At 40.0% G+C, this 27,474-nt stretch overlaps 1 protein-coding gene across 1 annotated transcript in view; it reads left to right on the top strand.

Annotated features, from left to right (window-relative positions):
* The first annotated feature begins 502 nt into the window (after nucleotides 1–502).
* LOC139367541 (RUN domain containing 3Ab) overlaps nucleotides 503–27,474 on the top strand; it is a 42,602-nt gene continuing 15,630 nt past the window's right edge. Inside the window, exons 1-6 of the mRNA XM_071105788.1 lie at nucleotides 503–869; nucleotides 4,051–4,166; nucleotides 4,327–4,454; nucleotides 4,723–4,808; nucleotides 16,129–16,218; nucleotides 16,476–16,556. Of these exons, the coding sequence (XP_070961889.1) occupies nucleotides 757–869; nucleotides 4,051–4,166; nucleotides 4,327–4,454; nucleotides 4,723–4,808; nucleotides 16,129–16,218; nucleotides 16,476–16,556 (614 nt within the window). The 5' untranslated portion in view covers nucleotides 503–756. The remainder of the gene's footprint in view (nucleotides 870–4,050; nucleotides 4,167–4,326; nucleotides 4,455–4,722; nucleotides 4,809–16,128; nucleotides 16,219–16,475; nucleotides 16,557–27,474) is intronic.

Genomic DNA, 27,474 nt, shown 5'->3' with positions numbered 1-27,474 from the left:
GGTTTCCCAGATCATTAGGTATGTGCTACTGCTCATGACAATGGATGAGCTAGCTAATGGCAGGTAGCCTAGTGGTTTGGCGGCAGGTAGCTGTTACGGAGTCTAGTTGATAGGTAATCGACTAGCCGGACTGTTCCCCGGACTCCAGTTATAGGGATTTGTACAATGCACAAACAAGGCTATTGAACCTGAAATTGGTGTCTGTCTTTATTCCTTTATCCAACATATCATACAGAAACAGTAGCCTAGTGGTTAGAGCATTAGATCAAATCCCAGAGCTGACAAGATAAATATCTGTAATTCTGCCCCTGAACAAGCCAGTTCCTAGGCCGTCATTGAAAATACGAATCTGTTCTTAACTGACTTGCCTAGTTAAATAAAAATATAGAATAAAATAATAACAGACAGTATAGCGTCTGTGTGACGTCACGCACTCAAGAAAGCTAAACCAATCACCCAACCGGTTCTTTGTCGAGAGCCTCGTCCTACGGAAGGACATTTCGCCGACTGAGAAGAGAGCAGGAGGAGAGCGGAATACCGGTATAGATTATTCGGCTCTCTGTTATTGTCAATGCAGGTCCCGAGGTTCAGCTTGTAGACTTTAACGTGGAGGTATGCGAGGGTGTCTTTAGAAAAGTGTCATCTTTTTTTTTACCCCTAACAACAGAAAAGTGGATGAGGAGCATCGCCTGTGCAGGGAGGGGTCCTGTGGTGCAGGATTCATAACAGTGGGCTGAGCGGTGCCGCCATCTCCGTATGGAGCCGAGTTGTGTGCAGGCAACTATGGCTATGCTTGATGTCTCAAAAAAAACATCCTCTATTTCTCGGAGTGTTGCGGTGGAGCGCAAGAACCTCATCACCGTTTGCAGGTAATGTGCGCATTTTTAAGATGTAGGCTATTACAAAATGGGTGTGCCTATAGATTTCGCTCACTCCTTAGGTTTAGGTCTACAATAGCGTATTGTGATGTGCTATCTCCTGTTTTTCTTATGAATCATTTTGACATTTACACTCAACCTTCAAAACTAAGAGACCCAGCATTTCCACCACCCCTTCAATACAGAGCACTTGCAAGATAGGCTACAGCAGCCATACTGTAGCTTGTGAAGCAATTACGTCATCCATAGGCCTATACTGTAACAAGATGACTTGGATGGGGGCATATCGTTATTATTTAATGTTCATGAGCGATACTACAAATATATTAACACAGCACAAGCTTGACTGTTTTTTAAAGTTGTTAATGAATCCTTTCCATCGACCTGGCTCTTGTGAGTTGAGTGTCTCATGTCATCATGTCTCCTCGCGGATGGTGTCGTTGCTATGACGACAACCTTTTATGGGCAAGGACATAGCATAGCAGCTGGTACCCCAGGGAGTCAGGATACATAGGCTCAGGAGACCATTAAAATTGCCTACAATAGGAAGATGAGTAATAGGCTATTGCAATGTTGAGTCATTGGAAATGCAATGTCCTTAGAAGTGGTCCTTAGTCTTTTTAAGGTTCCAGTCATCTATAGTGTTATACAGTAAGCCACAGAACAGGGGAATCGCCTCCCACAATTTTGCAGTATTTGTCTTCATTTTAGGCTCAAAAGAAGCTCGTCACCCAATTACATGCCACTGGCCACTTTATATTCCGCTGTGTTTTGTATTATTGTTTTTTTTCCCAGGTTTTGTTTTTGGAATGCAGTGGTTACCTTAGGTAAGTAACAGTGCTGTCACAATGCATATGATGTGTGCATTTGTGGGCCAATTTGGAAACTGTAGACTGACTACCTTACCCATAATGCTCCACTGGGCACACACTGGTTCAGTCAATGTTGTTTCCATGTAATTTAATTTCATAAAATTACGTTGAACCAATGTAGAATAGACAATGAATTGACGTCTGTGCCCAGTGGGGCTCATTGACTGAACATTCCAAATTACCATAGCAATTATGCATCACAATAGTAATTATATTTTGAAGGGCCTTCTATGATGTAAGGCAGGCCAGTAACTTTTGCAAACAAATTATTTTACTGTGCCTGGTCGCGGACAGACTTTTATAGTCACACAAGATACCACCGGTGAATTCGAAATTAGTTGCCTAAAAATTGACTTGGCTCCAGTTGCATTTGAAACCCCCAAAAATGTCTGTGCAAAATCAGTAATAGTTGCACTCATAGGTTGACAGTGAGAAATTGACATTGAGCAGTGAGCAAAATAACCATAGACAGGAAGTTGACAATATCTTATTAGTAGCATCAATACATTGTATTTCTATGGTTGCAGTCCTCAAAGATCGACTTGCATTGAATCAAATGAATCAGATCCAATGATTTGCCACTAGTGTCCCTATAGTTGTATCAGAGCTAAAAATATAGAGCATATTCTACATTATGATCCAGTAGATCACATTAGAATTTAAAGAAAAAATGACTACCTGGATATAAATTCTCGTGTCTTGCCCTAGCTCCTTTTAAGTACAATGAAAAATCAGGTGAATATATGCACTGCTGGCTTCCCGTATTGTCAACCAATTATTCTCTTGTATCCGGGATGCCCCAGTGTAGCTGAAGGAGACATTGTTACCCTCCGAACAATGGAGAGTGAAATCACTTGCTTCCCTGCCTGGGCTTGTTACCAAACTACCGTTAGAATAAGCATTGTGATGTGTGTGTGTGTGTGTGTGTGTGTGTGTGTGTCACTGGCTGACCTCCTGACTGCCTGCTCGCTCGCTCGCTCCCCTCCCTGAAATTCATCACAGTGACTGACCACCTGAACATGAATGGCCCTCCATTTACATACAGTCTCACGCTAATATTTTTTTTTTTTTTTTTTTTTTTTACCCATTTTTCTCCCCAATTTCGTGGTATCCAATTGTTGTAGTAGCTACTATCTTGTCTCATTGCTACAACTCCCGTACGGGCTCGGGAGAGACGAAGGCTGAATGTCATGCGTCCTCCGATACACAACCCAACCAGCGCGCATCCAACCCGGAAGCCAGCCGCACCAATGTGTCGGAGGCTACACCGTGCACCTGGCAACCTTGGCTAGCGCGCACTGCGCCCGGCCCGCCACAGGAGTCGCTGGTGCGCGATGAGACAAGGACATCCCTACCGACCAATCCCTCCCTAACCCGGACGACGCTAGGCCAATTGTGCGTCGCCCCACGGACCTCCCGGTCGCGGCCGGTTACAACAGAGCCTGGGCGCGAACCCAGGGACTCTGATGGCACAGCTGGCGCTGCAGTACAGCGCCCTTAACCACTGCGCCACCCGGGAGGCACGCTAATATTTCTGAGCAGTGCTTTAGGGTGCAAAACAAGACCAAACACTAAGACTGTAGACTCTATTATAGTATCCTTATCTATCTGGCTCTGCAGTAGCCTACCCATCAGAGTCTAATGACCTTAGGAGATGTAGGAGGTTTGAAATGGTTATTCAGCAGGGGCCAGTGCGACCAAATGGCTATTTTCACCCAGTAATATAGCTCCGTCTCATTGGACATTCTGTGAAAGGACTTCCTGAATGATTTAGCGTAAAAGTTAGTGCATGAGTGTTTTGCTCTGCAAGAAATATCTCTTAGTTACCATAACAACATATTGGTGAAAGGAAAAACGTATTGTATGTAGAGGAACATATAGGCCTACAATAGGCAGATCTTGTCTTTGTCACATTGAACTTACAAATTATACTGTTATTACTTTTGTTGGAGCATGTGCTGTTTTCTTTCTACACTGAGTAATTTCCTAGAAGTGTCTTATCCATGCAGTGTTGTAAATTTGAGCCACCCGGTAAAAGCTGATTGACTCTTCTTTTGAGAGCTTCCTGACAGACTCCTGTTCTTTCTAAAATTATTGGCATCATTATTTGATTTTCCTAATTTGTAATGATATTATAGTCTCATGAAGGTATTATGACAAGTTGCTTCAAGTATAGTTTGTAATTGTTTGTCTGTTACCACCCTCAACATTCACATGAAACAATCTTTGTGTTGATTGGTGGAAAAAGGATCAGTTAGTAGTGACCATCTACTAACTAACCATCTCTCTCTTCCTGATAGGTTTTCAGTAAAGACTCTGTTGGAGAAGTACACCGCCGAGCCCATCGATGACTCATCAGAGGAGTTCATCAACTTCGCAGCTGTCCTCGAGCACATCCTCAGCCACGGCTTCACAGGTAAAACTAGCATAAACCATAGAACATTGACATACTATCAAATAAATTTGAATAGTTGCCAGTACACAAAGACATAACATTTTAAAGTATCACAATCAGAAGAGGGATGCATTCCAAAAAGCAGTGTTTTGAGAGTGACCCTTTCTTTGGGCGGGGTCAGGGTCGGGCAGCTGGTTTGATGGACAGCGCAGTTACTGGGACTTCATCAGGCTGGCCTGCGGAAAGGTCCAGAACAGCTGCATCAGCAGCATTGAAAACATGGAGAACATCAGCACCTCGCGGGCCAAGGCAAGAGATCGGCATCCTTACTTACTTAGACTGACTGAATAACTGACTGACTTATTACTTACTTATTACTTACTTATTTACTTACTTACTTACTTAAAGCCTAGTAGCACTATGTTTGTCTCACTGGCATTTGGCAGGGAATACAGATTAAATGTAGCTATCAAGCTAAATCTGGTGCAATGGCATGTTGTACATGGTCCCTGACAAATAAACAAATAAATAAATGTGATTAATAGTGTCTGCCTGTCTGCCTGTCTGTCTTCTGCAGGGTCGAGCCTGGATTCGAGTAGCCCTGATGGAGAAGAGACTCTCTGAATACATATCCACTGCCCTGAGGGACAGTCGGACAACCAGGTCAGCAGTATGCTCTGACTACAGTGCAACCATGCCTCAACCAATCTATTGTAGCGGATATGAGTCTGGCATGGTTGCTCATGGTCACGTGATGAGGTAGCCCCACCTGCGAATGTCAAAACCAGTGTCTTCCCTCGGACCAAGAGGGAATTTCCTCTTGGACTAACGGTCTAAGACGTGACCCACGGGAGCAACCAACGTGTTAGACCAAGAGGATATTCCATCTTGGCCTCAGGGCAGAGACTGGTTTTGAAGTTCGCAGGTGGGGCTACCTCATCACATGATCATGAGCAACTATTGACAGCCACTATGACTATACAATGTTCACCAAAGTCCACAATACAACCATACCTGAACTAAGCCACAACCATACAGTGTGCACAAACAATTAATGCAGGCACACAAACTGGGTGCATAGCATGACAACTAGGGCTGTTGCTTTGACTGTATTACCGCTGCACTGGGAGTCATGAGTCAGGACTTGGGCTGTGGCAGTCACAACATTTCGTCAGCCGGTGATTGTCAAGCAAATAACTGTCGGTCTCAAGGTAATTGAGCGTTAATTTACATAAACATATTTCACATCTCCTGGCCTCCACATATAGTCTACAAGCCACTGATGCAAACCTTTGGAACATCTAAAGTCTAATAAATCCATGTAATATAGCCTAAACCTTCACAAAAATACATTATTTTAGACAGGTCTAAAGAAACACGATACGAAGAAATTGTAGTCTATTTCAGAAGAACAGAATAGCATACTCTGAGTTGTCCTTATGTTTGGTCCTGATCTGGCTATGCCAAATGGCTGTGGGCTTCACTAGTTCATTTAGCAGACAAGATTTGCTTATAATTCCATGTCATTATTTTATATATTTTTTTAATATGAAGAATGCAATTGAACGTAGCTGAATAAAATAAAAATGATATTTTCTCCAAACGACTTGAGGGAGTGCTCACATGCGGCTATTCTGTGTTGAGCGAAAGCGGTACTTTTATATGCTTAATTCAGCGTTATTAATGTAACTTTAGTTGTTTTACACATGTTGGGCTATATGTTTAGATTTTTAATACACTGTAAGGCTGCATGATGCGACTCTAATGATGACTTGAAAAAAGTTGATTGAAAGGCGTGAGCTGTGCTTTGTTTTTTGCGCAGGCTGAACATACTTCCTCAGTCTCACATTCACAATTTTACAAGCACTTGGGGGGGGGGGGGGGGGGGGGCGCCAACCCAGACAGGATGACCACATCAGTGAATCAACCCACTCAGGTGACGCACCCCTTCCAGGGACGGCATGAGAGAGCCCCAGTAAGCCAGTGACTCAGCCCCTGTAATAGGGTTAGAGGCAGAGAATCCCAGTGGAAAGAGGGGAACCGGCCAGGCAGAGACAGCAAGGGCGGTTCGTTGCTCCAGAGCCTTTCCGTTCACCTTCCCACTCCTGGGCCAGACTACACTCAATCATATGACCCACTGAAGAGATGAGTCTTCAGTAAAGACTTAAAGGTTGAGACCGAGTTTGCGTCTCTGACATGGGTAGGCAGACCGTTCCATAAAAATGGAGCTCTATAGGAGAAAGCCCTGCCTCCAGCTGTTTGCTTAAAAATTCTAGGGACAATTAGGAGGCCTGCGTCTTGTGACCATAGCGTACGTGTAGGTATGTACGGCAGGACCAAATCAGAGAGATAGGTAGGAGCAAGCCCATTTAATGCTTTGTAGGTTAGCAGTAAAACTTTGAAATCAGCCCTTGCTTTGACAGGAAGCCAGTGTAGAGAGGCTAGCACTGGAGTAATATGATCACATTTTTTGGTTCTAGTCAGGATTCTAGCAGCCGTATTTAGCACTAACTGAAGTTTATTTAGTGCTTTATCCGGGTAGCCGGAAAGTAGAGCATTGCAGTAGTCTAACCTAGAAGTGACAAAAGCATGGATTAATTTTTCTGCATCATTTTTGGACATAAAGTTTCTGATTTTTGCAATGTTACGTAGATGGAAAAAAGCTGTCCTTGAAATGGTCTTGATATGTTCTTCAAAAGAGAGATCAGGGTCCAGAGTAACGCCGAGGTCCTTCACAGTTTTATTTGAGACGACTGTACAACCATTAAGATTAATTGTCAGATTCAACAGAAGATCTCTTTGTTTCTTGGGACCTAGAACAAGCATCTCTGTTTTGTCCGAGTTTAAAAGTAGAAACTTTGCTGCCATCCACTTCCTTATGTCTGAAACACATGCTTCTAGCAAGGGCAATTTTGGGGCTTCGCCATGTTTCATTGAAATGTACAGCTGTGTCATCCGCATAGCAGTGAAAGTTAACATTATGTTTTCGAATAACATCCCCAAGAGGTAAAATATATAGTGAAAACAATAGTGGTCATAAAACGGAACCTTGAGGAACACCGAAATTTACAGTTGATTTGTCAGAGGATAAACCATTCACAGACAAACTGATATCTTTCCGACAGATAAGATCTAAACCAGGCCAGAACTTGTCCGTGTAGACCAATTTGGGTTTACAATCTCTCCAAAAGAATGTGGTGATTGATGGTATCAAAAGCAGCACTAAGGTCTAGGAGTACGAGGACAGATGCAGAGCCTCGGTCCGATGCCATTAAAATGTAATTTACCACCTTCACAAGTGCCGTCTCAGTGCTATGATGGGGTCTAAAACCAGACTGAAGCATTTCATATACATTGTTTGTCTTCAGGAAGGCAGTGAGTTGCTGCGCAACAGCCTTTTCTAAAATTTGAGAGGAATGGAAGATTCGATATAGGCCGATAGTTTTTTATATTTTCTGGGTCAAGGTTTGGCTTTTTCAAGAGAGGCTTTATTACTGCCACTTTTAGTGAGTTTGGTACACATCCGGTGGATAGAGAGCCGTTTATTATGTTCAACATAGGAGGGCCAAGCACAGGAAGCAGCTCTTTCAGTAGTTTAGTTGGAATAGGGTCTAGTATGCAGCTTGAAGGTTTAGAGGCCATGATTATTTTCATCATTGTGTCAAGAGATATAGTACTAAAACACTTGAGCGTCTCTCTTGATCCTAGGTCCTGGCAGAGTTGTGCAGACTCAGGACAACTGAGCTTTGAAGGAATACGCAGATTTAAAGAGGAGTCCGTAATTTGCTTTCTAATAATCATAATCTTTTCCTCAAAGAAGTTCATGAATTTATCACTGCTAAAGTGAAAGTCATCCTCTCTTGGGGAATGCTCCTTTTTAGTTAGCTTTGCGACAGTATCAAAAAGGAATTTCGGATTGTTCTTATTTTCCTCAATTTAAGTTAGAAAAATAGGATGATCGAGCAGCAGTAAGGGCTCTTCGGTACTGCACGGTACTGTCTTTCCAAGCTAGTCGGAAGACTTCCAGTTTGGTGTGGCGCCATTTCCGTTCCAATTTTCTGGAAGCTTGCTTCAGAGCTCGGGTATTTTCTGTGTACCAGGGAGCTAGTTTCTTATGAGAAATGTTATTAGTTTTTAGGGGTGCATCTGCGTCTAGGGTATTGCGCAAGGTTAAATTGAGTTCCTCAGTTAGGTGGTTAACTGATTTTTGTCCTCTGGCGTCCTTGGGTAGACAGAGGGAATCTGGAAGGACATCAAGGAATCTTTGTGTTGTCTGTGAATTTATAGCACGACTTTTGATGTTCCTTGGTTGGGGTCTGAGCAGATTATTTGTTGCAATAGCAAACGTAATAAAATGTTGGTCCGATAATCCTGGACTATGAGGAAAAACATTAAGATCCACAACATTTATTCCATGGGACAAAACTAGGTCCAGCGTATGACTGTGACAGTGAGTAAGTCCAGAGACATGTTGGACAAAACCCATCGATGATGGCTCCGAAAGCCTTTTGGAGTGGGTCTGTGGACTTTTCCATGTGAATATTAAAGTCACCAAAGATTAGAATATTATCTGCTATTACTACAAGGTCCGATAGGAATTCAGGGAACTCAGTGAGGAACGCTGTATATGGCCCAGGAGGCCTGTAAACAGTAGCTATAAAAAGTGATTGAGTAGGCTGCATAGATTTCATGACTAGAAGCTCAAAAGACGAACTGCATTTTTTTTTTGTAAATTGAAATTTGCTATCATAAATGTTAGCAACACCTCCGCCTTTGCGGGATGCACGGGGGATATGGTCACTAGTGTAGCCAGGAGGTGAGGCCTCATTTAACACAGTAAATTCATCAGGCTTAAGCCATGTTTCAGTCAGGCCAATCACATCAAGATTATGATCAGTGATTAGTTCATTGACTATAATTGCCTTTGAAGTAAGGGATCTAACATTAAGTAGCCCTATTTTGAGATGTGAGGTATCATGATCTCTTTCAATAATGACAGGAATGGAGGTGGTCTTTATCCTAGTGAGATTGCTAAGGCGAACACCGCCATGTTTAGTTTTGCCCAACCTAGGTCGAGGCACAGACACGGTCTCAATGGTGATAGCTGAGCTGACTACACTGACTGTGCTAGTGGCAGACTCCACTATGCTGGCAGGCTGGCTAACAGCCTGCTGCCTGGCCTGCACCCTATTTCATTGTGGAGCTAGAGGAGTTAGAGCCCTGTCTATGTTGGTAGATAAGATGAGAGCACCCCTCCAGCTAGGATGGAGTCTGTCACTCCTCAGCAGGTCAGGCTTGGTCCTGTTTGTGGGTGAGTCCCAGAAAGAGGGCCAATTATCTACAAATTATATCTTTTGGAAGGGGCAGAAAACAGTTTTCAACCAGCGATTGAGTTGTGAGACTCTGCTGTAGAGCTCATCACTCCCCCTAACTGGGAGGGGGCCAGAGACAATTACTCGATGCCGACACATCTTTCTAGCTGATTTACACGCAGAAGCTATGTTGAGCTTGGTGATCTCTGACTGTTTCATCCTAACATCGTTGGTGCCGACGTGGATAACAATATCTCTATACTCTCTACACTCGCCAGTTTTAGCTTTAGCCAGCACCATCTTCAGATTAGCCTTAACGTCGGTAGCCCTGCCCCCCGGTAAACAGTGTATGATCGCTGGATGATTCGTTTTAAGTCTAATACTGCGGGTAATGGAGTCGCCAATGACTAGAGTTTTCAATTTGTCAGAGCTAATGGTGGGAAGCTTCGGCGTCTCAGATCCCGTAACGGGAGGAGTAGAGACCAGAGAAGACTCGGCCTCTGACTCCGACTCGCTGCTTAATGGCGAAAACCGGGGAAATGGGGAAAACATATACAAAGTAATATACACTACCGTTAAAAAGTTTGGAGTCACTTAGAAATGTCATTGTTTTTGAAAGAAAAGCAAATTTTTTGTCCGTTAAAATAACATCAAATTGATCAGAAATACAGTGTAGACATTGTTAATGTTCGAAATTACTATTGTAGCTGGAAACGGCAGATTTTTTATGGAATATCTACATATTCCTCCTTTAAAAGTGGTGTCATACCGCATTCTATGGCACGTTATTTAATTGTCAGTAACTTGTTACGTTAATGCAAGGTTAGTGCTAGTTTGACCACCAGAGGGCAACATTGAGAAGCATTTGATAGTCTCCCATGTTGGCATTACTAGAGAATATAAAACCTTTGCCATAATATAGTACATGGGATTGATTTTAAGAAATGTGGCTTAATAAATTTGATTAATATTATGGTGTTTCTATTCAGAGAAAAATGAAACCCTCAGGGTTTCCGTTAAGATTGAATGGAAAATATAGCGCTGTACAATGTGACAGTTGGGAGTAGGCTACAGCATTGGAGGATTCTAAATTGTTTGCCTTCATTAGACAACTTTGTTCCAATATTTCTGTAAATCAGCGAGATTTATTCCCATAGTAATTTGTTATGGATCCATAACTAAATCAACATCAGTATTTTGAAAGAGTATTTTTATCATTATTTTGTTCATAAAAGCATAAAGATGCAGATGAAGAAATACAGTACTGTACAATATATGCTTTTACATTTGTAAAATAAAGCATTTAAAGCTTTTTGAATATATAAGCCACCTGCATTTGTTTATTAGGCTACTGTGCTGTCTGACAAGTAAACATAGCCTACAATACATACTGTAGTAAACATGGGAAATTGCCTAATTCCTTACATAAGGGAGAGCAGGCCATGCCTGTACTAGAGAATGCGGGAGACCGGTGTCCAATTCCCCCGACGGGGAGGAAGGAGTAGGCTGTCCTTGTAAGTAAGAATTTGTTTTTAACTGATTCCATATGTTATTTCATAGTTGTGATGTCCTGACTATTATACTACAATGTAGAAAATAGTAAAAATAAAGAGAACCTGGAACGAGTAGGTGTGTCCAAACTTTTGACTGGTATTTGCTTAATTAATTTGATTAATATTATGGTGTTTCTGTTCCAAGAAAAACAAAAACCCTCTGGGTTTCCGTTAGGATGGAACGGAAAATATGGAGCTGTACAACGTGACGGTCGTCAGTACAGTACTGGGCTATTTAGCTAAAGAATCCCTGTGTTGTGCGGGCAGGGCACGCCGGAGACCAGGCTTCAACTCCCAGACGGGGAGGAAGGAATAGGCTGTCCTTGTAAATAAGAATTTGTTCTTAACTGACTTGCCTAGTGAAATAAAGGTTACACTAAGAGCATAACATTTCTGCACCCCAATTTTCAAATTCTAGTCTAACCTATATCCAAATGGAGATTCAGTGAAAATGAAAATATCATTGATTTATCAAGACCAGTCCCCATGCTTGTCTCAGAGCAGCGCGAAATGATGCTGAAATCTCATTGCTTCAAATCCTATTGCTTCAATATGCTTTTTAAATAAATAAGACCTACACCACTTTTAACATCACATTACTCAACACTAGTGAGACTAATTTTGCCTATGGTAGGCCTACAGTATATCTAAAAATATAAAAAATTAAATGATGTGACTCTCTGACAATAATTACATTTAGAGGATTGGAGGATTCTAAATTAATATCTAAGGAGCATTTTCCGTTAAGATCCGTGACAATATCTAAGGGGCTTTTATATCATTCTAAATTAATTAATAATAATCGCTTTGTTTAAAAAGTAACGATATTTTGGAGATTTCGTTTTCATTTAACCTAGAGTGAGCGAGAAAAAGGCAATTCTTGAACATGGGGTGAGACATTCTCACTAATTTGTAAATAAAGCCAGTTTGTTATTTAGCATATTTATTTCTGGAGAAACCTAACTTGATTATTTAACAGACATCAGACACTTGCTTATATTCAGTCAACACATATCTTAAGAATATCATGGAAAATAATTGAACATGATGTTCTTAAGATATGTGTTGACTGGCATGGATCAAAGCTGGCAAGACATTCAATGACATGACGAATCAACCGTGGCCCTTGAGCAATTTGCTCAAAATTGTTACAGAAAAAAAGGAAGAATATCAAGCAAGCCGAGTCCCAAGCATCCGCTCAAACTCCATGTGTGGGGGGCAATTTCTCGCAAGAGACAAGGCCCGCATTTTTGATGGTAAGTTTGGCTATTTACAAAGCAAAAGGTACATCAAATATTGTAGCCTACAGCTCACGGACTGTTATGTGTTCCACGATAATTCACTCTTGCCTTGTTTTTCAGGTATCATGCATGGCTCGAGACTTATTTGAGGAAGAAATCACCAAGAGATATGCTGGACCCTATGTCAGAGAGGTGTTTCTGGGGACTACATTGTTTCTTTCAAGGTAGGATTATGGCAATATTTTATGTTTAGACCTATTTACATGTATATTTCTATTATTGTTCCTTATGTTGGCTGTTACGCTAAATGTCTTTATTTCTTCTCCAAATGCAGACAATGACCCAAAACACACTGCTGCCCGGGTTTGCATTGCAAATGGGGGCATAAACTGGGTCAAGACGCCAGCAGAGTATGTAGACCTTTATGTAGTAAAATAAAGGTTAAATAAAAACAAAATAAATAAATGAAAGCCCTACAACACCTATGGTAGGCCTACGGTATATATCTATTTTTTTAATCTCTACATGTAGGTCTCCTGATTTAAACCTGATCTAACTTGTTTGGCATCAACTGAAAACACTCTGTAACTCTGCCAAGCCGACAAGCAAAAATGAACTGGTCAAGGCCATCAAGATGTTTTGTCTTGAGAAATTGACGATACAACAATGCAACAAATACATTGATCATCTCAGCAAGGTTTTACCTGTGGTCGTGGAGCTGGGTGGAAGTGTGACTAAAATGTAGTTAAAATAAGCGTCCGCATTTGAATGTATTTTTTCTCGTTATTTTATTAACGAAAGCATAAAGATGTTGATGAAGAAATACTGTACTGTTGTTTTGAGTTAGAAAATGTAACACTTTAGAGTACTTAAGCATCGAATACATTGCAAGTCGAGGGATTTTCACAACAGTAGCCGCGCTATAAAAATTATATCGTCCTGCTAATAGGAAACATTTGCATGATGTGCTACACCTGCTACAGTACTACAGTACACTTGTGAAAAACAAGTGTTTGAAAACCTGTTTTCAAATTGTTTTCAAACTGTTTCCAATTGTCCATCACTACTGTAAATAAAAACACATCATCTTGATCACATCTTGTTTACATTCTTTATTGTAACCACAATGTCACAAATCATTTGTCTCTACCTTTCCAATTACTTTACAAATTTACGCTTTTCATTATTAGTTACATTGTTTTAGTTTGAACGTGCAGACTTATTTCTTTAAATGATTGTTTTATGTAGGATGCTACATTTTTGACCAGTTGCAATTGTAACTAGGCCTAAAAAACAATTCCAATTTTTAATAGACTGTTAAGCCTCATTGACTACCTCAGCCAGTTGTTATTTTATAAAGGTCTGGGCTCCAAAGAAATAGACTCCAATTAAGCCATCTTGTTGTTTGTAAAGTCAAATTAAAATGAAGATTATTGTTAAAATTAATTGCTCGACTGGTGTAGGTTTTCTCCATATGTTGGTGTGCAACACTTGCATAACAAGTTAGCTATATTTTCAGCACCAGCCACTGTTCATCTCCTATTGATTGCGCCGCGGTTGCCGCCAGTTGTTTTTTAAAATGTAACCTTTTATTTAACTAGGCTAGTCAGGTAAGAACAAATTCTTATTTACAATGACGGCCTACCTCGGCCAAACCCAGATGATGCTGGGCCAATTGTGCACCGCCCTATGGCACTCCCAATCACGGTCGGATGTGAAACAGCCTGTATTCGATCCAGGGACTGAAGTAAAGCCTCTTGGCACTGAGATGCAGTGAAAATCTTTACACTCTCTTTGGATAATTCATTCCAATCATTTAAAAGTTAACAGCAGGTATTCTGCATGTAAGTTTAAGTATTTTGATATGTTCACAAATCTACAAAACAGCCATTTTACATCATGGCACAAAATGTAATTAGGAAAAACTACAGATTGATTTTCAGACTGCTGCACCACCCGGGAGGCATGACCTATATATATATATATATATATATATATATATATATATATATATATATATATATACAGTTGATGTCGGAAGTTTACATACACCTTAGCCAAATACATTTAAACTCAGTTTTTCACAATTCCTGACATTTAATCCTAGTAAACATTCCCTGTCTTAGGTCAGTTAGGATCACCACTTTATTTTAAGAATGTGAAATGTCAGAATAATAGTAGAGAGAATGATTTATTTCCGCATTTATTTATTTCATCACATTCCCAGTGGGTCAGAAGTTTACATACACTCAATTAGTATTTGGTAGCATTGCCTTAAAATTGTTTAACTTGGGTCAAACATTTCGGGTAGCCTTCTACAATTTTGACCCATTCTTCCTGACAGAGCTGGTGTAACTGAGTCAGTTTTGGAGGCCTCCTTGCTCGCACATGTTTTTTCAGTTCTGCCCACAAATGTTCTATGCGATTGAGGTCAGGGCTTTGTGATGGCCACTCCAATCCTTTGACTTTGTTGTCCTTAAGCCATTTTGCACAACTTTGGAAGAATGCTTGGGGTCATTGTCCATTTGGAAGACCCATTTGTGACCAAGCTTTAACTTCCTGACTGATATCTTGAGATGTTGCTTCAATATATCCACATACTTTTCCTGCCTCACATAATTTTCCCTCCTCATGATGCCATCTATTTTGTGAAGTGCACCAGTCCCTCCTGCAGCAAAACACCCCCACAACATGATGCTGCCATCCCCGTGCTTCACGGTTGGGATGGTGTTCTTCGGCTTGCAAGCCTCCCCCTTTTTCCTCCAAACATAACGATGGTCATTATGGCCAAACATTTCTATTTTTTGTTTCATCAGACCAGAGGACATTTCTCCAGAAAGTACGATCTTTGTCCCTATGTGCAGTTGCAAACCTTTTTTATGGCAGTTTTGGAGCAATGACTTCTTCCTTTCTGAGCGGCCTTTCAGGTTATGTTGATGTAGGACTCGTTTTACTGTGGATATACAGTCGTGGCCAAAAGTTTTGAGAATGACACAAATATTAATTTTGACAAAGTTTGCTGCCTCAGTTTGTATGATAGTATTTTGCATATACTCCAGAATGTTATGAAGAGTAATCAGATGAATTCCCTCTTTGCCATGCAAATGAACTGAATCCCCCAAAAACATTTCCACTGCATTTCAGCCCTGCCACAAAAGGACCAGCTGACATCATGTGGGTTAATATATGATCTCTTGAAGAGAAAACAGCTGTGCAGCATGAGGCAAGGAACAGAGCACAAGCTTTTTTTGCGACTTTCTCAAATCATCAATAGCCTATAGTCGCATCATGCAGCCTATATATGTTTTGATTTATAAGACTTTCAAAGGTTTGTATCATTCACAACTAAAGTTGCCAAATAACTCTATATCAAGCATATAGGCCCTGTTTCAAACCCTTTCTATTTTATTCAGAAAAGTTCAATTATATTGTTCTTACTATAAATCGTATAATATAAAATAATGGCACAGGACTTATAAGCATATCTTGTCAGCTAAATTAACACGCCTACAGCCTATGGCATTGAGCATAGCCAGATAACATACAGTAGGCCCTCCATATTCTGTTCATTCTTCACATCATAATGTTTCTTTAGACCTGACTAAAATAATGGATTTATTGTGATGGTGTATATTAAATTGATTACTTTGACTTTTTAAAAATGTTCTAAATGCGTGCATCTGTGGCTTGTATGTGTGGACTCCGTGGAGGCCTGGAGATGCTGAACATGTTAATTAACGTGAGACCGGCAGTCTTTTGCATAACAATATCCGGCTGACAAAATTTCATGACCGCCACAACCTTAATGACAACTAACAATCCCAACAAACACCTAGGGTACCTGACGCACCTATATTTATGTGTGTGTGTGCTACAGGAGGTTCTATGGTGATGGGGCCATCATGCTAAGGGAAGAAGCCACGGTCCTAACAGGGATGCTTATTGGACTCGGAGCCATAGACTTCAGGTGAGGCTGGGAGAACATGCTCGATGAAATCAGAGAAATCAATTGTTTTTTTAGTGCTTTTAAAAAATGCATTTGTCAGTAAATGCTTTTAAAAAACAAGGCCTTGAGAAAGTTTGAGGAAGTTACAGCAACAATGGCAGAGAGACACCAGGAGAGGAACTCAAGAGGGCCTTGTTATTCTGTGATGGACATAGTCATATAACAAGGTTGCTGTCCATAGGTCCGTGTTTGATTGGGTTATGACTTTCTGTCCACAGTTTCTGTCTAAAGGGGGAGGCCCTGGATGGAAAATCCTCTGCCGTCATCGACTACACGCCATACCTAAAGTTCACACAGAGGTAATGTAGAGCTATGTTAAAGCCACAATCTTGATTAAACAAACATTGGACAATACATTGTTTATACATGGTTTATAAAGACTGAAATGACCATGAAACATAAACAACCTTGTGTATTACAACCTGGTGTTATGATAGTGTTAGACAGTTTAAATAATCATGAGGTTTGAACATTTATTTTTTATTTTTTTACAATTAATCCTAAGTAAATAATATGGATCTTTATTGGAATCTTTGACGGGGTAAATATTGTCCTTGTTTTTAGCGTAAGATCCCAATGGGGATTGAAACATTGTCCTTGTGTTGTGCATCTCACCAATAAGTCACTGCTGGGAGTGTGTCGTTGTTGTGGAAAGGAATTACTTTCTCATGCGTGGTCCAGCTCCTCAACCAGTGGGATGTGTGTTCATTTGCTTTCATTGATAAATGACTATAGAACGCGACACACAGTATGAACGAAATTCAACTGAACTGAATTTTAGGGGGGTCGTTCCTAGAGCTGTGGCGGTCATGACATTTTGTCAGCCAGTGATTGTCAAGCAAGTAACTGCCAGTCTCACGGTAAGTTACCGTTCATTAACATAAACACATTTAGCATAGCCTACAAGCAGGCCTTTGGAACATCTACAAGTCTAAGAAATCCCTGTAATATAGCTTACTCCACAATAAATCCATTTTTTTTTTTAGACATGTCTTAAGAAACAAGATATGAGCAAAATGTAGTCTATTTCAGAAGAACAGAATAGAAAACTCTTGTCCTTATGTTTGGCACAGATCTGCCTAATGCCACATAGTTGTGGGCTACACTAGTTCATTTAACAGACAAGATTTGGTTGCAATATTTTATAGTAGGACAAATACAATTGAACATAGTTGAATAAAATAGAAAGGATATTTTCTCCAACAATTTGAGGGAGTGCGCACATGCATTCTGTGTTGAGCGGTTAACAAAGAAACAGGTACTCCTATATGCTTAATTTAGAGTTATTTATCCATCTTTAGTTGTAATACAAACAATGGGCTATATGTTTTGATTTTTAATACATTCTAAGGTTGCATGATGAGACTCTAATGATTATTTGAAAAAAGTATGAAAGGCACGAGCTGTTTCTCGATGAGTCTCTCATTCACAATTTGACAAGCACTGGATAATGCCTCGAATTTTCCGGCGGCATCCCCCTTGTGTGGCCGTAATGCCCCTAAAAAAATCCATGCCTTTTGTGGCCAGTGGCCGTTGTGCCTTTGGGCTGAATATAATAATTATAATTCCCTTCTCCCGGCTGCCAATCGCCATGCTCTGAAGCACCTCTCACTCACATTAAATACTATATTTCCCTCATCAATCTACACACAATAGCCCATAATGACAAAGCAAAAACAGGTTTTCAGAAATGTTTGCAAATTTGTTAAAAATAAAAAAATGAAATACCTTATTTTACATAACTGTTCAGACCCTGCATTCGCATAACAGGCAGGCTCCTCGTGGAGTGCAATGAGAGGCAGGTGGTTAGAGCGTTGGACTAGTTAACCGTAAGGTTGCAAGATTCGATCCCCGAGCTGACAAGGTGAAAATATGTCGTTCTGCCCCTGAACAAGGCAGTTAACCCACCGTTCCTAGGCCGTCATTTAAAATAAGAATGTGTTCTTAACTGACTTGCCTAGTTAAATAAAGGTATATAAAATAAAATATATATATTTTTTAAATCAGCAAAATCGGCGCCCAAAAATCCAGATTTCCGATTGTTATGAAAACTTGAAATCGGCCCTAATTAATCGGCCATTCCGATTAATCGGTCGACCTCTAGTCTGAATATGGATGAAGGCACTGTATAAGGATGATTTATAAAGCCAGGCACATTTAGCAGTTATTCTATTGATTATAGACGTAATTTCGTTGCGGTTTCCTCTCTCTTAATTTCAAATCAAATTTCAAATCAAACGTATTTATATAGCCCTTCGTACATCAGCTGATATCTCAAAGTGCTGTACAGAAACCCAGCCTAATACCCCAAACAGCAAGCAATGCAGGTGTAGAAGCACAGTGGCTAGGAAAAACTCCCTAGAAAGGCCGAATCCTAGAGAGGAACCAGGCTATGAGGGGTGGCCAGTCCTCTTCTGGCTGTGCCGGGTGGAGATTATAACAGAACATGGCCAAGATGTTCAAATGTTCATAAATGACCAGCATGGTCAAATAATAATAATCACAGTAGTTGTTGAGGGTGCAGCAAGTCAGCACCTCAGGAGTAAATGTCAGTTGGCTTTCCATAGCCGATCATTAAGAGTATCTCTACCACTCCTGCTGTCTCTAGAGAGTTGAAAACAGCAGGTCTGGGACTGGTAGCACATCCGGTGAACAGGTCAAGATTCCATTGCCGCATGCAGAACAGTTGAAACTGGAGCAGCAGCACGGCCAGGTGGACTGGGGACAGCAAGGAGACATCATGCCAGGTAGTCCTGAAGCATGGTCCTAGGGCTCAGGTCCTCCGAGAGAAAGAGAGAAAGAGAGAATTAGAGAGAGCATACTTAAATTCACACAGGACACCGGATAAGACAGGAGAAGTACTCCAGATATAACAAACGGACCCTAGCCCCCCGGCACATAAACTACTGCAGCATAAATACTGGAGGCTGAGACAGGAGGGGTCAGGAGACACTGTGGCCCCATCCGATGATACGCCCGGACAGGGCCAAACAGGAAGGATATAACCCCACCCACTTTTCCAAAGCACAGCCCCCACACCACTAGAGGGATATCTTCAACCACCAACTTACCATACTGAGACAAGGCCGAGACTAGGCCGAGTATAGCCCACAAATATCTATCTATTTGTGACCGACCGCCTTGATTCGGTCTTATGTAGCAAAATTTTAAATTGTGTTTTTGACATTGGATAAAAGCAGAGACACAGAGCTACAAAATAGTATATCATACACTGCATTTGAGGAACAATGGGAAAGTAATTCTGCTTTGAAAGTTGATAAACTTGTATCCTCACTTTTGAGAAAATGGCCTTTGAATGTTTTGCCCCTACTTGAGAACTCCTCTTTGTCTACACCCATTCAGCATCATTCACACCCGCTTAAGCTTTAGTCCCCACCCAAACTCTGACCATTTTACTCGCCCTAGCAGAGCTGGTTAGGCTGTTTTCATGTTATCCAGAGCGTTGGTGACTGCAACTGTGTTGCTGAAAACAATGTATTTACGCTTTTTTACTGACACCGGCCAAATTCAGCGGGTGTTGAGCTTTCATAAATTCATCAGTTATTCTGCGCTCTGGTACACTCAAATGAGAGGGCTCTGAAATCAGAGTAGACTGGCCAGACTGAATTTACGAACGCACTCGAAACTTGCATAGTAGAGTCTTTTGTTAAGACATGTAGCTAGCTAGCCTGCTAGCTAAACAATGAACCATAATCCCAACTCATGACGTTACTACCCTGCATCAATCTGCAGGTAGCTAACCAACCAGGTTCAATGTTAGCTAGCTAACATTATGATATAACTAGCTAAGCAAATGGCTCTGAGATACAAATAATAAGATCATATATGTAACATTAGCTAGCCAGCCAGCTAACATTAGGTAGCTAGCTAACAATACACTAACTTGAAATGAAACCACTTTCTGTCAAAATTAGAAACATGTAATATCAGAAAATGTAGCTAGCTAGACTATCTTACCCGTTTAACATTACATCATAGATGGACACGTCTCCTGTCATGGATGCCATGGTTGCCCTTTTTAAAAATATTTTGAAAAATGTATTTATTGAATATTTGAAACATACAATATACTTGCAGTGAAGCCGCTCAACAACTACATCATACCAGTCATCCAACAGATTCCCATTCAGAGCGACACACAGAAGCATCCAGTGTCAATGCCCTGCTCAAGGGCACGTTGACCGATCTACCACCAGGCCAAAAAACGTGAACCCGAACCCACCAAGATCCCATTCAAATGTACTTTTTATTATGTTTTATTTCAAAATTAAAAATAAATGCTATGCATTTTCCGCCATTCCTGAACCTGAGACCAGAAACAGGCTACCTGAGGGCAATACCAAAATAAATGGTCTATTGATTCTGTATCCTCACAACAAAATTGCAGAGCTTCCATGATTTTATGACCCAAATATTCAACATTTTTTTGGTGGCAAGAATTCTATATAATAATTTTAGCTGAAAAGCACGAAGTCTTGAATCTTGCGTTGTTTTATATATCATCTCATACACCCTGTACCATGAAATCGGTACATCAAACATCTCTTCCCAACTCTTTTGCAATCTGTATGGCACAGTTGTCAACATCCTGGTCCTCAAATGAAACTGGTATACTTTCCTATTTATGCTATTTTTATTCCTCCGCCAGTTTTGATCCTTTATATTGGGCAGACAGACCAGTTCCCTACGTCCTCTCGCTGCCACCTGCCTCCTCCATTTTGGGGGTAATGCTGTATTGAATTGGTTGTACTCTTGGATTGAGCAGACCTTCCCAAACAATTCTGATAACTCCAAGAAGGACATCATAACTCTACCATTCCAATTTACAATATAATTTAAGAACAAAATACCCTTTTGAAACATATTTTCCATAAATACAGGTATTTTATCAACCAGCACATTTGAGTTCAGCCATAATATATGTTGTAATATTTGTTCTATCTTTTCAGGGGGGTGGAATTGAAATTGTTGCCAAACAAGCAAACAATGCTTGTTTGAAAATGTTCAATTGATGGAAAATGAAAATGAGACATGGCAATCTGCACAAAGACAAATAGGCCATTTTTAAACAATGGATGAGCTTTTCTTAGTAATCTACTTGAGAACCATTTAGGGTTCAAATAAAACGTGTGAATGAGTGAAGCTTTTAGAGAGAGGTTTGGTGCTTTTGTATTTAATAATCTCAACCCACCCAATACATATTCATTATATAGATAGGCACGTTTTATTTTGTCCGGTTTAGCGTCCCAGATAAATCCAAATATTTTTTGCTCATATGATTTGAAAAACGAATCATCAGGAGTAGGCAGCACCATAAGTAAATGAGTAAACTGAGATATGACTAAGGAGTTAATCAGGGCAATTTTTCCATAAATAGACAGGTATTTACCTCTCCATGGTTGAAGGATCTTGTCTATTTTTACAAGTTTTCTATTGAAAGTCATGGTGAGAGCTTATTTCTATCTTTTGTGATATCAATAGCGAGTATGTCTACTTCACCATCAGCCCATTTTATAGGTAAACTGCAGGGTAATGTAAACGTTTTATTTTTTAAAGATCCAATGCGTAATATTGTACACTTATCATAATTAGGCTTTAGTCCAGAGAGTACAGAAAAATGATCTAGATCTTCAATGAGACATTGCAGGGATCTAGCTTGAGGACTTAATATAAAACTTGAGTCATCGGCATACATGGACACCTTTGTTTTTAAGCCTTGGATTTCTAATCCTCTAATGTTGTTATTGGATCTGGTTTTAATAGATAGCATTTCGATGGCCATAACGAATAGATATGGTGACATCCTTGTTTAACTCCTCTTGACAATTCAAAACTCTCTGAGAAGTAGCCGTTATTTACTATTTTACACCTGGGGTTGCTATACATTATTTTTTACCCATTTTGTAAGAGAATTACCAGAATTGAAAAAAAATCCAGTCTTACTTTATCAAATGCCTTTTCAAAATCCGCTATAAATACCATTCCTGGCTTCTTATATGTTTCACGATGTTCTATTATTTCTAGTTGTTGTATATTATCTCCAATGTATCGTCCATGTTAAAAACCTGTCTGATCAGGATGAACAATACCTGGTAAACCCCTTTTAATTCTGAGTGCTATGCATTTCGCTAGTATTTTTGCATCACAACATTGAAGTGTAAGGGGCCTCCAGTTTTTTAGATAAAACTTTATATTTGCCATATGGGTCTTGTTTAATAATAGAGAAATCAGACCTTCCTGCTGAGTACCTGACAGACTACCATTTCTATAGGAGTAGTTAAAACAATCTAACAATGGAGCTTTTAGTATATCAAAAAATACTTGATGCCATCATTCCCTGGGGTTTTTCCAGACTGAAACGATTTAATAGCCTCAAAAAGTTCTCCCTCTGTAATTTGGCCTTCTCACTGATCTTTCTGTACATTTGTAAAAAATTTTGGAAAGAATTCCTTACCATAATCTTCATTCAGTGGGAGAGGATGATATGTAAAAGAGAACATCTGCCTAAAATAATTAGCTTCCTCTTTTAAAATATCATTCGGAGAATCATAGATGACTCCATCTTCAGTAACGACTTTCTGCAAATTCCTTTAGTTATTTTCTGTCCATGACAGAAAATTATTTCACCACCCCATTCCTTTTTACATCTAAGGATGTAGATTGAGTTTCCTGTAAACGGTATATATTATATTCCGTTTAGCCATGTAAAGACTGATTTTCTTTTTTTATAATCTGCTAAACCATTACAATTATAACTGGCTATACTTATTTCACCCCTTACCGTAACTAGATATTATTCTCAGCCTAAATTGACCATAATTAGTGTTTGTAAAGTTACTGTCATCAGAGGTATTATGATGGTCAAAACTAGAGCTTTTAAATGTCTGATATTTAGAATTAGGTTCCAAGGGTGGCAGGGTAGCCTAGTGGTTAGAGCGTTGGACTAGTAACCGGAAGGTTGCAAGTTCAAATCCAAGAGCTGACAAGGTACAAATCTGTCGTTCTGCCCTTGAACAGGTAGTTAACCCACTGTTCCTAGGCTGACATTGAAAATAGTATTTTTTTCTTAACGGACTTGTTTTATTTCCTTTCCTGTGTGCCAATGCCACAGATGTTAGAAAATTCAGACAAGATATTATGTGTGTAGTAAATCTGAGTAGGTTGATGTGTATGATATTGGATGTGATTTAGTAAGAGTGTGTACAATGTCTGTATAAGAGTAAGACTGATGTCCAAATAAATAATATCTCTGCCATCTTTGCATGGTTAAGTGTCTATGTGTGTAACGTAGTGTGTATAGCCTTAATATTCATGATGATAATTGTAATCCATATCGTATCACCATCATAGTTGCATCATAATTACTTTTAACATAATTGAAATACACATCCCAGCATTTCCATAGCAATTGACGTTTCACATGATCATGAAAGAGACCTTGCATTACTCTAGAGACGGCTTCACTACAGTACAAATATATGCCATACAATATGTTATTATTCCCCATTGCCTCTATTCTGATATCTTCCCCTTGCTTGTTGTAAACATATATAAACTTGTAGACAAATACATAAAAAATATAGACAAACAATAAACATATTCAATTATAAAACAGTTCTCAACAATAGAGAGAGAGGGAGAGAATAGAAGAGAGCGAGATTGTGTGTGTGTGTGTGTGTGTGTGTGTGTGTGTGTGTGTGTGTGTGTGTGTGTGTGTGTGTGTGTGTGTGTGTGTGTGTGTGTGTGTGTGTGTGTGTGTGTGTGTGCGCACGTGTGCGTATACGTCTGTATGTGTAAGCAAGCATGTAAATTAGTACGTGTGTGTTCATATCCACTTCATAATGTTCAGATATTTTTACAGACATGGTTGCTCTTAGTTTAAAGATGTAATCCGGAGACAGGTGTTTTTTTCCATCTCCTTAGCTATCATACTCCAATTCCATTGATTTCAAAACTTGGTCCTCCAGAAAGTGGAGAGCAACACTTATGCAGCACTTCTACGCTATACATAAAAAAGACAAATTAGACAGGATTACCTACACATATTGACCATCTCAAATAGACAGAAGTGTGCTATATGGCAGACCAATCCAAACTCATCTCTCTGCATTTCCAGCACACTCATTATCTCAGCCAATCATGGCTAGCGGGAAGGTTGCTGACTTTTTCTGTGGCTAAACTAACTAGGCTAATAATTTAACACTTTTATTCATACTTACAGATGGTATACAAGTTCATTATTAAGGCACATGAAAGTTCACATGTTCGAGAAGGCGTTTCTGCAAAAAAAATGCATTTTGATTTAAAAAAAAGTTTATGTTCAAACGGCTCTCCTGTGAAGTAGTGACCCACTACATACAGTGCCTTGCGAAAGTATTCGGCCCCCTTGAACTTTGCGACCTTTTGCCACATTTCAAGCTTCAAACATAAATATATAAAACTGTATTTTTTTGTGAAGAATCAACAACAAGTGGGACACAATCATGAAGTGGAACGACATTTATTGGATATTTCAAACTTTTTTAACATATCAAAAACTGAAAAATTGGGCGTGCAAAATTATTCAGCCCCTTTACTTTCAGTGCAGCAAACTCTCTCCAGAAGTTCAGTGAGGATCTCTGAATGATCCAATGTTGACCTAAATGACTAATGATGATAAATACAATCCACCTGTGTGTAATCAAGTCTCCGTATAAATGCACCTGCACTGTGATAGTCTCAGAGGTCCGTTAAAAGTGCAGAGAGCATCATGAAGAAAAAGGAACACACCAGGCAGGTCCGAGATACTGTTGTGAAGAAGTTTAAAGCCGGATTTGGATACAAAAAGATTTCCCAAGCTTTAAACATCCCAAGGAGCACTGTGCAAGCGATAATATTGAAATGGAAGGAGTATCAGACCACTGCAAATCTACCAAGACCTGGCCGTCCCTCTAAACTTTCAGCTCATACAAGGAGAAGACTGATCAGAGATGCAGCCAAGAGGCCCATGATCACTCTGGATGAACTGCAGAGATCTACAGCTGAGGTGGGAGACTCTGTCCATAGGACAACAATCAGTCGTATATTGCACAAATCTGGCCTTTATGGAAGAGTGGCAAGAAGAAAGCCATTTCTTAAAGATATCCATAAAAAGTGTCGGTTAAAGTTTGCCACAAGCCACCTAGGAGACACACCAAACATGTGGAAGAAGGTGCTCTGGTCAGATGAAACCAAAATTGAACTTTTTGGCAACAATGCAAAACGTTATGTTTGGCGTAAAAGCAACACAGCTCATCACCCTGAACACACCATCCCCACTGTCAAACATGGTGGTGGCAGCATCATGGTTTGGGCCTGCTTTTCTTCAGCAGGGACAGGGAAGATGGTTAAAATTGATGGGAAGATGGATGGAGCCAAATACAGGACCATTCTGGAAGAAAACCTGATGGAGTCTGCAAAAGACCTGAGACTGGGACGGAGATTTGTCTTCCAACAAGACAATGATCCAAAACATAAAGCAAAATCTACAATGGAATGGTTAAAAAATAAACATATCCAGGTGTTAGAATGTCCAGACCTGAATCCAATCGAGAATCTGTGGAAAGAACTGAAAACTGCTGTTCACAAATGCTCTCCATCCAACCTCACTGAGCTCGAGCTGTTTTGCAAGGAGGAATGGGAAAAAATGTCAGTCTCTCGATGTGCAAAACTGATAGAGACATACCCCAAGCGACTTACAGCTGTAATCGCAGCAAAAGGTGGCGCTACAAAGTATTAACTTAAGGGGGCTGAATAATTTTGCACGCCCAATTTTTCAGTCTTTGATTTGTTAAAAAAGTTTGAAATATCCAATAAATGTCGTTCCACTTCATGATTGTGTCCCACTTGTTGTTGATTCTTCACAAAAAAATACAGTTTTATATCTTTATGTTTGAAGCCTGAAATGTGGCAAAAGGTCGCAAAGTTCAAGGGGGCCGAATACTTTCGCAAGGCATTGTATGCTTAGTTTCCTGAAACGGGTCACATTTAGACAATAAGGCAAGGGTTGTTTTCCTGTCTCTTCATTCTGCTGCTTCCTCCGCCGCATTTTTCTCATCACCAATATGCTGGTTAACTTTGCTATTATGCACATAGCAACATGGTCTAGGAAAATATGCCAATTCAACAGCGCACTGATGTTTTTCAGAACCGCAGACAGTGGCCAGTATCCAATGTGGGAGAAAGCGCATTTGTTATAAAATAATATAATTTTTATTAGTGTTGCACCATATACAATTTCAGTAGCACATGTCTTAGAGTGATGGATTGTGCCATCCCACGGCCTCCACAATGAATTAGTCTTGTACACCATGATAGATTTTTTAATTGCTACTGCTCGACTAAAGAAATCTCAGTCGACCAACATCCCATCGACTAAACAATCGACCAGTCGACTAAATGGGGTCAGCCCTAGTTTAAACCCTTTGTCATGCTTGGAGTCTTCACAGATTTAGCAAAAATCGTGTGACACTAAACACTACGTTTCTTTCCTTACATTTATGATACTGTTGTTTGTTGTTGTATCATATACTAAGTATTTAACAAATTAATTACACTTTGACCTTGATCCTGTGAAATTCCTGGATATTGCTGTCCAACTCTTTTTTTGTATGGAGATCCCGTAAGTGTAATATCCGACATTTTGGGAGGTTATTTGTTAATAAACGTGTCTATAATTAGATAAATGTAGCTTCTCTTATGTCATATGTTGCCCTAGAAGACTAAATCCATTTTTCAAGGCGTGAACATGTTTCAACAAGTCCAGGCGATAAAAGGCTAGCTACACGGATAACTCAAGTTTGGTTCCCAAGTTTTTAAATCATACCAAACCATCTTTGGTATAGTGTCATCATAATATTGGAATTGAGGAAGTGTGATCATAATCATTCAAATATTTTAGCGATCCGGAGTAGAATACGTCCTAAATGCCCCCCAGCCTTCAGATATGAGCTAAACAGCTAACTTGCACTTGATATGCTTTTTTAGGCTATGGATGAGAAAGTGAACTTGTTCCATTTGTTTAGTTCAGTTGTATGCTGCTTTGTGATTTATTAACAGCAAGGTTGTATAAAACACGGCACAATATGCATTTAATGATGCATTTGGTGATGTTCCATTCATTCGCACAAAAGTTACAAACAAAAGCATTCACTGTGAAAGGTGACACATTTTGGCCCT

This window comes from Oncorhynchus clarkii, chromosome 16 (assembly GCF_045791955.1).
Source record: "Oncorhynchus clarkii lewisi isolate Uvic-CL-2024 chromosome 16, UVic_Ocla_1.0, whole genome shotgun sequence".
Taxonomy (NCBI): Eukaryota; Metazoa; Chordata; class Actinopteri; order Salmoniformes; family Salmonidae; genus Oncorhynchus; species Oncorhynchus clarkii.
Note: the sequence above shows the minus strand (reverse complement) of the source record. Positions and strands in the feature narration are given on the sequence as shown.